Consider the following 13,014-nt stretch of genomic DNA (forward strand, 5'->3'; position numbering starts at 1 on the left):
CATCAGTGCAATGGGGACAAATGTTGCCAGGGATTTCCCCTCCAAACTATACCTCAAAATAACACTGGGATGTGGGAGGAAAGCAACTAGGTTAACACTGCCTCACACAGGACTATTTTAAGTAGGAAAACCCTGAGGATTGATAGGGTTTTGATTCTTTCTCCCAAATGTTGCCACTTCAGGCACTCCCATCAGACTCTGCCTCCTCCTCCAGCTTTAATCACCTGATGGAATTAGAGTAACAGAAATAAGGAAAACTACTATACATGGAAATGAATGAGAAATGAAAAAGTATTTTCCTGCCAAGACCAAAACAATAGCAACCAAATATTTTTCATTGTGCCGGGACAGGCTTCTGCTATTTCTCAGGCTACAGCATCACTCTTCGATTTGACAATTTCCAAAAAAAAAAAAAAAATTACTTGAACATTTACATCAGTAAATCATCCAGTCTTTCAGAAGCTGAAAAACTCATACCTGGCGTACAAAACTGTTAGAGGTAGTGTCAGAAGATGTACTCCCATCTGATCCTTTAAATCGGTTTTTCCTTCTTGCCCCTTTACCATAAGACTGTAAAAAATAAAAGAAAACAGAAAAAATACAGATTATAGAAACAGCATTATGGCATTAAAGTATCAGTTTGTGTCACACAGAAAGCTTTCAGTGTCTCCTAGGCAAGCAGGGATTCAGATTATCAGCTTTGTGACAATCAATAAGCAAATTTTCAGTAAGTAACTGATGGGATGTGAGCAAGTGCTTGCCAGGTTTGGTCAATTGAGCCCTAAATGCTTTACTGTTTTTGGTTTTCTTCACATTGCGGTTTGGAAAAGCATTTATAGACTTGTATAGATGTAGAATTATTCAGTCAAGTCACAGTGATTAAAAAGTACAGTTTGTTTTGCAGCTAGTTTAAATAAACTAGGTAGGAAAGGAGATACTGGAACAGTCTCCAGTACACCACAGCAATGAGCCAAGTCAGCTGAGGGAACACTAAACAGCAAGAAGTGACCAACAACTTGTTGATTGGGATACAATCTTACAACACAGAGAGAGTTTACAATAATGGGTTTTTTTTAAACTTGAAGAAAGTAAAAGCAGAATAACAATAAAAAAGGAATACAAGTGTAACTGGAAAAGGAATAAATGCAACTGAAAAGCAAGGCATCAATTTATCTATCAGGAAGTTAAAAAGACATTAGAAGAAAGCTATTGTTTGCTTAAGCAAAAATTTAAAACCATAGTTTAGAAACATAGCAAACATGTGTTTGTGTCCCTCCCCCCCAAAAACCCCTATTTGTTCTGTGCATTGAATATTGATCATCAATAAATACAATTAAAATAAATTTTAAAAACGTGAAAGAATTCAAAACTATGTTATTTGCAAACCCTTATTTATGTGGTGACTGTAAACTGTGCCATGACACCACCTCTTACCAGGGCATCCTCCCAGGTATAGAAAAGTCTCACAGATTTGTTCTGCAGAATGACATTACAACACAGCCCTTCCTATGCTAGTCCAATTGTTTAAGTTCATCTAAACTTACAATAAAATTATGTCTTGACTCTTTAAAACATTATTTTCCTTGAGGCTGATAAATACAATTTTTTTCCTCACTCATCATGCTGCTGTAAAGGTCATTTTACTAATCCATCTCTCTGGATCATGTCTCCTCTCTTTGAATACCTCCCACAGTTCCCTGAAATAAACAAGGTCTTTGTCTTCTCTTTCAAGGTCTGTGTTGGCTTATTCCGAATCTTACCTCTCATCCTGCATTCAGCACCCAAATTTTGAATTCCACAATAACTCAGTGGAAAAAAACCAAAACAACACAAAACCAAGCACCAGTCTCCATCACCAACATGCTAAATTTTCAGAAAGTAATTTCATATCCTCTCCCATAATACTTTGCAGTTCTTCTCCCAGGGACAAAAATTCCTTTACAGAAATCTTGTTGTTCTCCTTTAAATATATAGCAAAAAACCCACCAAACCTCTTGATAATAAGTCATTAGTGTATCTCAAAATATTATACTAATAAAGGAGATTATTTATCCACTACTACTTCCTAGGATCCCAAGTCCATGCATCCACATCCTACTGTTGACTTTAGTCATAAGCCGCTCTTGAGACGGTCTCAGGTTTAGGCACAATGAGAAAATTAGTATCAGTTTACTGGAGAACATGGCTGTGCATGCATTACAGCACAGAACTCCTGATAACCTGGCCCTAATACAGCAAACCCTGGGATAAAACCCTGCCTGGTGCATAAGGTGTGTCCTTCCCTGGGCCTGAGCAATCTTCAGAGCACCATGCTAAGCTTTGGGCCTGAGTCCTCCGGTTCTCATGGTAGGGAAGGATGGGTTACAGTGGCAGCTCCGAGAGACACTTAAAATCTCATGCTGGCAGATTTTTCAGATAATGACTTAAAAATCTGAACTGTTGTTCTTAGCAGTAATAGGTACAGTAAATATGATGAAATATTTTGCAATTTAAGAGTAACTGAGGAGGACAACATATAGTCACTACAAACTTCAGATAATTTGACAAATCCAGGTAACTTGCCTCCTTGAGATGCAAGAGAAAAATATCAAGTTGTATCTGGACCATATTGGGTCTAGGCAAGTTTGGAGTACTGGTTGAAATAGAACATACCAATCTTTTAGAAAGGATGTCTCAAGCAACAATAGTTCTGTTAGCCTGACACTCTCAGTAAAAATAATATCTGTTATGTCACTGGCCTAACAATGACCTACAACAACAGCAATGCTTTATCCCTAAAAATACAAATTTACGGGAAAGATATTTTGCCAAGCTCATATGATTTTTTCAAAACTGTAAAACAGCCACGTAAGAAATTTCTGAAAGGCACACAAATTGATTCAACACATGCTGGTTAGGGCGGAATCATAGGAAGATCAGCATGCTACTTTCTGAAGAGTCTAGAAATGTAACCCAGCAGGTCCTAAAATGTAAAATTAAATTTCAATGAGGAATAGTTTTACAGGGTTGCATTTCTAAAAGAAATCTTTGATAATAGAAGAACTTTTTGATAATAGAAAGGTCTTCATAGATCAATAAGAATACAAAGTAGGTTGAAACCACGATTACCAGCAAATTCTTCAAAATATTTTCCAGTTACGGTTAGAATAGACAGTTCTAGTAGAACCATCTTTTTCCACATAATATAATAAAATATTTCACCTAATATAATATTAAAGTACCTAAAATACATTAAAAGTATCTTTAACAGTAGTAGTTCCCACACACAACAACATCTTAAAATCAAAATTAACTCTTAAACATGGTTCTTATTGAGGTAACTGACTTTGTCACTCACAAACATTCTGAACCCCTTTTCTACAATTTTTATGGAAGTAAATAGAAATGTACTAAGGAAAAAAACCAAAGAATTTCTAACACTCACAAAGGAGCTCAAGAATATAAAGCATTCATATAAACATCACACTATACAGGCAATTTCGTAAACGGTGTATAGTATTGTGTGATTCCCAAGGAGATACTAGAAAAAATGTATACATATTCTCCTTCATGTTTTGTTTGTATTTGTCCCCAGTTTCTACAATATTATTTTATTTAAAGTGTCATAGTGTTCACTTTTATAACACAAAAAATTATGACAAAGGCAAAAGAGGGACTGAGTCTAGAGTGATGAGGACAAAACAAAGAGGAGAATAAAACCGTGTTACAAACACAGATAAAATGCACACCTCTCTATCTGCATAGCAATGACTAAAAGCATTTATTTCTGGAAACATCACACAGCAAATGCAACTTACACTGAAACTCACCTTGATTTTTCAGTTTGAGAAGTTTTTTTTTGCATGGCAGAACATATGTTTTTGTTCTAGTCTTCTATAAGTGGAAACTATTCAGAAGAACAAGCTAAATACTGACCTTAAATGCAAAAAAACCTGTTGACATGATGGCAGGCTGTGGCTGCAGAGTGTAGACAAAGTCAGTTTTACACCTGCTTCTTTGCACAGACTGACACTCAGTCAGAGGAAAGGGAGACAACTTTGGCACAAGGGAAAACTGGGATTTGATGACTCCTTTCATTATTTTAAAAGGATGCTAATCAGGGACTACATTTGTCTTCTATGCCTTTCAAGCTTATTCCCACAGTCAAAAATGCACAAAACTTCTGAAAATAAGTCTTCCATAAACAAAACAGTCTTATATATTTTTAAAAATTATTAACTATCTCTGCCATGTGGAGACTCATGAATACTCATCCTGTCACAGTCTTTATGTTTTGCTTTTTTAAGTGTACTTTTTTTCCATAAGAGCTTGATGTGAGAACAAGACCTCTGGGGAAAAAAAAAAAAAAATCTACCAGTTATTTTCAATTCTGGGAATACAAGAAAAAAGAAATTTTTTTTAACAATGAAGCCAATATGTTACTGTGATTTTCATATTAAAATTAGCTGCCTTATCTGTGTTCTGTTCAGCAGTTGGCTGCAATTTAGTAGCTAAAAATAAAGGGCTGAATCATGATGCATGGACATTGGCCAATAAAACCAACAACATGAGGCAATTGTTCTTAATCTATATGGTACCCAACAGACAACCAGCGGAGACCAAATGCTTCCACACCCCAGTATACAGTGCCCAATGGCAACAGTCCCAACACCCAGCAGAGGCAGGTGCCTATGGCACACCAGCATTTGCCCCAACTAATTTGAATACAACTGACTCCAGTCCTGCAAAGAAGCCTGTTCATATAAAAACTTTGCTGACAGGAACATTCTCACTGGATTTTAGCAGAACATCTTACACAAACATAAAGTTATGTATACATTTAAGTGTTTACAAGATCAAAACTGTAGCTTGGTTTATTAGTCAGATCTGTGAAAATCTTTTAAAATTGTCTGAGCTGCCAGAGACAAGAAACAAAACACACACATTTATGCTCTACAGCTTCTCAAAATACCTGGCAAACAATGTGAAACCTCACAGAAAAACAAAAACAAAAAAAAACAAAAAAAGAAAAAAAAACCAAACAAAAAAAACCCAAACAAACAAAAAAACCAAACAAACCAAAAACAAACCATCAAAGTAACTTTGTAAAAAACATTTCATCAACAAAGTCTTTAGAAAGCAAAGTCTCTGCTTTCCAACTCTGACTAGAAAGTATATTGTGCAATCATTATTCAACCCATGTAATCAAATTAAATATGGGAATCATATGAAGCGTTAAAGGCATACATAGCAGTTTTCAGATAATTAGCAGTTTCATATACATTTACTCATTATTGCAAACAGATGAGATCAATGTCACGCAGTGAAACCCTTTCATACTAATGAGGTCCTGCCTCAACACATGAAAAGCATGCATCCATAACATTTAATCCTCTAACACACATGACAAACAGAAGGCATGGTTTATCCCTGTAGGCAAAATATTATTATCCAGAAGACAAAATATAAAACATTTAAAATTACCAACTATCTACATCCAGGGAACTGATCTTCAGCGAGAATTTTAAAATGCCCTTCACCAGTAACCACTCTCATGGTATTTTATATTAGAGTGAGCCTGAACCCTTACTGTTTATTATAGGTAAAATAGCTCCTTAAAAAATATCTTACTGGTCTCATTCCAAGAATGATGAAAAGATATAGAAGATTTAGGCAGTAGAGTCACTGATGTCAAGTCAGATCTTTAAACAAAGATGTAAGACAGAAATTGGAGAGAAAAAGAAAAAAAATTAGAGCTAGAACGTATCTTACATGATCTCAGATGAACAAGTGACCAATTATGAAGATCAAGAGAACACCTAAAGGTAAAGAGTGACAACCCTAAAGGATTAGAGAATTGCTAGAAATGTCAGAAATGCAAGAATGAACTAAGTATTTTTCCTTCCCAGGCCAAAGCTTTGAAAATAGTTAAAAATGCCCATGTTCTAGTCAAAGGATAGCAAGCTGGGATAGTGCAGAATATACACATCCAGCTCTATCCTCCCCTTAGAAGAATAAGCCATTACCCCTTTAAACAATTCCCTACAACAAAGCAACAAATGTTTCCATAGCTCAGCCCCCTGAGCCCTCTCTGGTCCGTGGCCAGGCTTGTCACCACTCAGAAATGATACCCTTCAGCTACTTGATAGTGTAGCCTCCAGCATCAGCTGCATGGCTGCAAACCCCCACATCCTCACTCTACAGAAAGGGATGTGAATATTTCTGATCTTAGCACCACAAATCATACTAATCTCATAAAGGAGATGAGGTCAGCCTTCTGACAGCACAGCCAAGGGCTAGAAGTTGAACACAGACCTTGATGATGAGCTCCCCAGCACTCCACAGCTCCCTTCCATGATGGGGACTTGGAACATAGTAAAATATTCTGGGTTGCCTTCATCTCAGGGCTGGGGTTTCAGGTCATCCTACATGGTAAAACATTAGCGCAGTTCTGGACAGGCACTCAGCCTTGTGACATACCTTGAGCAAAGAAGTTGCCTGAGCAGCACAGACTCGTGTCCCAATAGCAGAGAAGAATCCCCAAGTTAGGTTTCAAAACCTGGATTTCTCCAAACAAACAACATTTGCTATAAGGACACCATCCAAAAAAGACAGGACTTCCCTCCAGGAATCCTATCAAACTGAGGATCTCCATATACAGTCATCAAGTTCATGCAAACTGCAGTGATGAGTTTGCTAAGTCCATTCCACAGACATTTTAGAAAATCCTCCACCTACACCAAAAAAAAAAAAAAAAAAAAAATCCATAGAAACAAACAAACAAATTATTTATTTCTCCAAACTTGCATACATAACACACAAATAAGTGTTTGACACATGCTTCTTTTTCCCCCACGTAAAAAAACAAAACAAACAAAAAAACCAAACAAACCACCAATTTCTGCTGAGAAATCTGTAACAGAGAAATCTTAGTTGCTCTTTTCTGCTGGCCTGTGATAAAGCCTTTCCAACACTGCGGCTAGAGATAGCCCTATTCTCACCAACTCCTACACTCCGAAGCCATGTCCCAGTGCTCTTACCCTGGCCTCAGACCAGGTCACCTGGCAGTTTCCATCTGCCAGACAAGAAGCTGGGAACTTGGCTTGCTCTCCTCCTCCAGTGTCTTGGAAACCCACCCCAGTGCAAACCTGTTGCACATGTATCTGTAATGCCAGTGATGAAGACATCAGCTCCCAGCAGCAGAAGGTGCTGAAGCTCGTGCCCAAACTGCTCTGTGCTTCCTGCAGCTTTTTAAGATTGGCGACTACAGTTGCAGGCCCTGTGCCTGCACATACCCACCTGCTTTCCATGGGTCTCTTTATTTCTCTTGCATGAGCAAACAGAAAAAGAGATCTGATTCTACGACTGAAAGTTACTTGGAGGGAGCAATAGCCAACTATGGGGCAAACACTGAGGACCTCTGCTAAGGGTCTGCTGCCCTGGGGACAGAAACCAAGACCTTGGGGGGTAGAGAGGGTGATTTTCATTGCTTTGTTTTATTTGGAAGCTCTTCGATCCTGGGATAGGAAAGAACTGAGTAAAAGAAGCAGAAGAAAAGTAACCAAGACTCCAGAGAAGCCAACCTTGGAAGATTACAGGAACTTTTCATCAGTAACTGTCTGAAATTAGAAACATAGAGACAAAACAAGACAAATCCAGAGACTGCCTCTGGAAGACAGTTGCCAGATACAGAAATAAGTTAGGACTGAAGCTGCTGAATTATTTTTGAGGGATTTTACACTCAAAGAAAAAGTAAAGAAAAATTATTATAGCACATATATGCTTGCTGATAATGTGCAATACCCAAATGGAATATGTCTCAGGAAGAGATGAGCATGCAAAATCACTTTTTACTGGTAGAGTTCAGGACAAATAAACCCAAAGAGCAGAGGAAAATCATCAGCAAAGTAATAGTGGAAATCGAAAGGGCTTTCTTCAGTGAAGGACTATTAAAATTTATTTTTGTCGGTAAGGAGTACAACACTGAAAGGAGATTACCACATTGGGAGAGAAAACACCACCCCTTGCTGAGAACCGTGAGAAAGTCCAATGAATGAAGGATTTTATCTCTGTATATATTCCACCGAGTTGCTGCTACATTGGATCTGGATTCCAGGGATGCTACCAGAAGAGTGTAAAACCTTCCATGCCTCTATAATGAATGGGTACACTTTTATTTAAGTAATAAAAGTGATATAATTCTTGTTTGTTTATGGTTTACAAAGTATTCTTGTAAGTCAGTACTGGGAAATACACTGTTGCAAAATGTTTGTTTGAAGAATAGGTAAACACGCACGAATTGTGATACATCCGGCTGAAAGAAAGCAGCAGAGGGCAGTGTGATTAGTTTGCTGAGAACAAATCTCTGGATATTCTTTTCATTCCTCATCACCACAATACAGGTAGTGAAGGGATGGTGCTATGCAACTGGAAAGGTAGCTGGAGATCGAGGAAGGACAACAGTCAGTCTAAAGGCCAAATAACTAAGCTGATATTCTAGAATCACCACATGCACATCACTCTAAAATTCATACTAACATCAACTGTATTTGATACAGGAGGAAAACTGAACAAGTCTGTCCCTAGCCCCATGTATTCAGTCTACCTTCAGCAGCGCAACATGAAAAACTAGTCAAGCACTCCAGGGAGAATGAAACCTTTAGACTTGGAAGGTAGAAGCACTTAACAGTACCAGGTGATGCAGGAAATCTAAATGCAACTGAAAGAGTTGAAGAAAACAATCCGGAAGAGAATTGTTTTCATTTAAAATGTGTCAGGTTGTTAAGATCTGCATCGACAGATGATGCATAAGAAGGCAAGAAAAAGAACAAGAAGAAAATAATAATGAGGAATAGGGAAGAATTCATCCAGAGTAAGATACCTTTTCCCTCCACAAGATAGTCCGTAGTTGCTTGATAGAAGGTTTCATTATATTTTCTTTGAAACATCTTGTGTAATTTGCTGATCTGATTTGCTATGACTGTTCCTAACGCACAACACAGGAAACTTTATCATAAGAAAATAGCAATAGAAATTGAATCTAATGATTTCTGGGGACTGAGGGACTTTGAAGTAGGATCATAAGAAAATTGCATGGGAGGGAGAGGAAAAAAGAAGAGAGGCCAAGAGTTACCATGAAAGGCATTAATATGCTATGTTATAGTATAAACAAATCAACATAGCATCTGGGTTAATTAAAATTATTAAATCAAATATTCTACTAATTCAGATTCCTCAAATAAAGGGGGGTTCTTGAAATTAAAAACTAAAAAGAGGAGTTGAGTTGATTTTGTTTAAAAAAAGGTAATGATCATCAGTGATGCATTTGAACAGTTTGCTTCTTTTATGATTTTAGAAAATCACACATGTTAATTTTATTAAAAAAGGGTTACACCTAAAACTACCACTTTTCATTGACATATCTCTGAACATTGTGAATAATTCCACAGTGTAACTGTTAGCATTTACATTTGTCTGAACAAAACTGGACATCTGAAATATACTGGAACCCCATCTAGACTAGGATCACAGTGAGTACCTAGAACTATATTTTTATAGTAATATGGACCTAAAAGCCACAGATGATAATAATACAGAATAATGCACCAATACCTTGACCCCATTGCAAAGAACTTCCCAGGGACAATACAGTATTACTGTAATGATCAACACCCAAGGAGATTTTACTTTGTTTGCAGATCTTGTTAGGAAAATGCATTATGAAAATAAAAAATAGATTTTACACAGAGGCTATCTAGGAATATTTCACACATTTAACTACCTTTTAAGTGTAATAATTCCAGAATGTTAACTACGTTCACTCCTTTTGCCACAAGTTTAGCCAAAATGGATGGACAGGCACAATCAAAGACACCGATCATGATGTACAGGTAAGCTAAAAGAAATCTCAGCTTTGCAAAAATAGAAGTCTTGGATAAGAGAAATTTTGAGGCTTGTTACAACTTTACAAATGCTCTTCAATTACATTTTGCTAAATCATAATTCCCACAAGTAGTACTTCAGAGCAAATACTTTTAGGAGTGATATCACTCCATAAGCTCGCATATTGAGGTTTTTTTCCCTGACACATTACTTGGCATGAAATGTTTCTAGGATTGCTACTCAAGTACCTTGGTGAAAAAGATAGTGGTGTACATAGCTGAAGTACCTGTAGGCAATCTACTTGATGATTCACATGTCCTTATTAAGCCTCTTCTTGTCACAGGGAGTGTGTTCTAAAGCAGCAAGATTCTACAATATTGATTTTTTTTAAAATCACATTAATGGAGCAAAAATTCAAATAAAAATAATTGTCTCTCAGTGCAGTGCATGCTAAGGAATTTAATTCCATTGTTATTCAGACAAAGGGCTCTTTTTCTTCCATAATCTTATTTCCTCTATACAAAAGGTTTATGTATGACTAAAATTAAGTACCTATTGAGGAGATATGATTCCTGTTTTACCTAATATCTTTGATTCCAAAACTGAAAAACATTCCTGAAACAAAAAGCTGCATTATTATTGTCTCAAGAAGTGAATCTTTTTGGCTGTGAGTGTTGTGTTCAGAAACCTCTTTTATAAAACAGAATCTAAGTTTATTACCTGAAACATAAATAACATGGGTGTTAGCAAACTATTCTCCCTCTCTAAACAGAGGGGTTTTATGCCTAGTTAAAAGATGAGTGAGAAATCAATTTTATGATCAGTATTTGACATTTGTCCACAGCAGAGAGGCACCATATGACTTGACAGTTGCCGATTCTGTGCTTAGGGCTGAAAAGGTATAAAAAGGGGGGGATTTGTAGGTCAAAAATTAGTTCCCTTGCCACTGCTTCTAGAGAAGCTGGCAAAGCATATGGCCCTACTGAAATGTCTGTTCTGTGCTTGGAGGCTGCAGACAAATTTACATCCAAAGAGACAATTTTTCTTTTTTAGCTTAACCTAGTCTCTGCTTCAGTGTCTGGATTTTGTTCTATTGTCACCAGTCCCCAGTAAGTAAAGATCAATCAGCAAGTCTTTTGACAAACTGACAGCATTTTCCTCTGTCAACGGAGTACATCTGGGATGAAACTCAAGCACCTTCTCAAATAGCTGTGGCAGCAACAGTAAAAACTGCTGCCTCAAAATTAAAAAAAAGTGTCCTAGGAGAACATACATGTTTGTAATTTAAACTGCACACAATTAGATTTTACCACCCTTTTACTGGGTTTAAAAATAGCACCGTTGTCTTTGTAGCCAGCTATTGCAAACTCAAAGAAATTATACATTCATAATAAACAGGAACAACCTTTCAAAATATAAAGTCTTTACCAAGTGTGCAAGCATCCATACCCTGCCTCCCTCACATCATCCATCCACCTGAACACTGTGCACATGGACCGACTTATTAAAATTTCAGAGATGGCTGTACAATCACCCTTCTGCACAGAAATCGAGCAGCTTAAATCTGCAGTGTGCTCAACACCTTCAGCCTTCCCAAAATTCCTGCTCAACAATCGGCGTGAATCGCCTATCCCCACCAACGCAGACTGTCACCAGCCCGTGTAACAGATAAGTGAGGTTCCAGCAGCGCATGGTAAGCATCAGGTACAGATACAACAGGTTACTGAAACAGGGGGAAATAGCCGTAACCTGTGAGCAATACATGCAGAGAAGAGCAGCTCAATAGCAACGTATTCTTCCATATCCACCCTCCAGATAATCACAAGGTTTTTTTTACTTACGACGCTTCTATGGCACAGAGCACCCCATGTATGTTAATTACCAGGCATTTGGGGGTGGGGGCGAGAACAGGGGTTTCGGGCGCCTTAGAGGAGCCGTGAAACTTTTCTGACGGCGGGGACCGAAGTTGAGGACGGGAAGCTCCGGCAGCCCCACCGCCCCAGGGCGAAGCCTCCGAGCCCAACCCGGCCCCGCGCCCCCACCCCGCTCCGGCCGCAGCCCCGGTCGAGCCCTGCGGTACCTGCGCTGCCGCCGCCGCGGGCAGGGGGTTGTCCAGTAGCTCCATCTGCACCTCCTGCGCCGGGCTGGGAGGCGATTTGGACATGTCTCTCTGGACCATTGGCGAGGAGAGCGGGCGGCTGGGCGCCGAGCCCCTCGGCGGGACAGAGCCGAGCCGAGCCGGGGCGGCAGGCGCCGCTCAGCGCCCGGCCATGCCGCGGAGCGGGCGAGCGGCCCTGCCCTGCCCTGCCCAGCCCTGGTTGTGCCGGCGGGGAGCGCGCTCGGCGCCGGGGGACGGGGCAGCGCCGGCGGCGGGCGCGGGGGAGGGCAGGGGGCGGCGCTGGGGAAGAGAGAAAGTGACAGCGAGCATCTCCCTCCCGGCAGCGCAGGGCGGGGGCGGTGCCGCGCTCCCTGCAGGGCTCCCCGTCGGCCCCTCTGGATGCGCGGACGCGGCGGAGTGGCCAGCGGGAAAGTTGGAGACGGGGACCGGGGAGGGGTCAGGCCCTGTTTGTCCTTTCAGCCCTGCCGGACATCTCAACCCTGGCCGCAAGGTATCGCCTGCCTCGGCCCTCGTCTGAGCCCAATCCATGGTTTTAGTGGGGAAACCGGCACTTTCAAAGATAAAGTTCTGTAGATCTGTCGTGTTGATACGGGTTTTGCCTGTACTTGGCCCTTTCTGTGCACATATCAACAAGGGATGAGCGAGATGAAACCAACCTTCTAATTTTGTACAACCTATAGCAGCACAATCTCAATCGTGCCATCGGTACCCCACAGGAGGCTTTTGAAAGACCTGTTCAAAACCCGACCTGGGAAAATCGCCTTCCACCCCTGAGGTGATCTGTCATGCCTAAGAAATCTTTGTGACACCCAACTTAATGACTGTCTTGATAGACACTAAACTCTCTGACCCCATAAACCCCACTTGTAATCTTGTTACTTTTTGTTTTGATCACTGGGTTGGACCTAGCTGTTGCTGCATGCAGCATGAGAGGGAAACTTAGGTTTTCAGTATCCCTTCGTGATTGCTTGTGAAATCTCTTATCAGCTGATTGTAAAGGCAGTAAAGAAATTAAGTGGACTAATGCCATATAC

The 13,014-nt window shown here is 39.8% G+C and overlaps 1 protein-coding gene across 7 annotated transcripts in view; it reads right to left on the reverse strand.

Annotated features, from left to right (window-relative positions):
* The window catches only part of CACNB2 (calcium voltage-gated channel auxiliary subunit beta 2), a 258,775-nt gene extending 246,641 nt beyond the window's left edge, over positions 1 to 12,134 (reverse strand). For all 7 annotated transcript variants that reach the window (XM_027658782.1, XM_027658781.1, XM_027658777.1 and 4 more), the window contains exons 1-2: positions 11,942 to 12,134; positions 478 to 570 (exon numbers count right to left, since the gene is read on the reverse strand). In XM_027658782.1, the coding sequence (XP_027514583.1) occupies positions 478 to 570; positions 11,942 to 12,040 (192 nt within the window). In that variant the 5' untranslated portion in view covers positions 12,041 to 12,134. The remainder of the gene's footprint in view (positions 1 to 477; positions 571 to 11,941) is intronic.
* Between the last annotated feature and the right edge of the window lie 880 nt (positions 12,135 to 13,014).

The sequence above is a fragment of the Corapipo altera genome, unplaced genomic scaffold, assembly GCF_003945725.1.
Source record: "Corapipo altera isolate COAL_440 unplaced genomic scaffold, ASM394572v1 63, whole genome shotgun sequence".
NCBI classification, from domain to species: Eukaryota; Metazoa; Chordata; class Aves; order Passeriformes; family Pipridae; genus Corapipo; species Corapipo altera.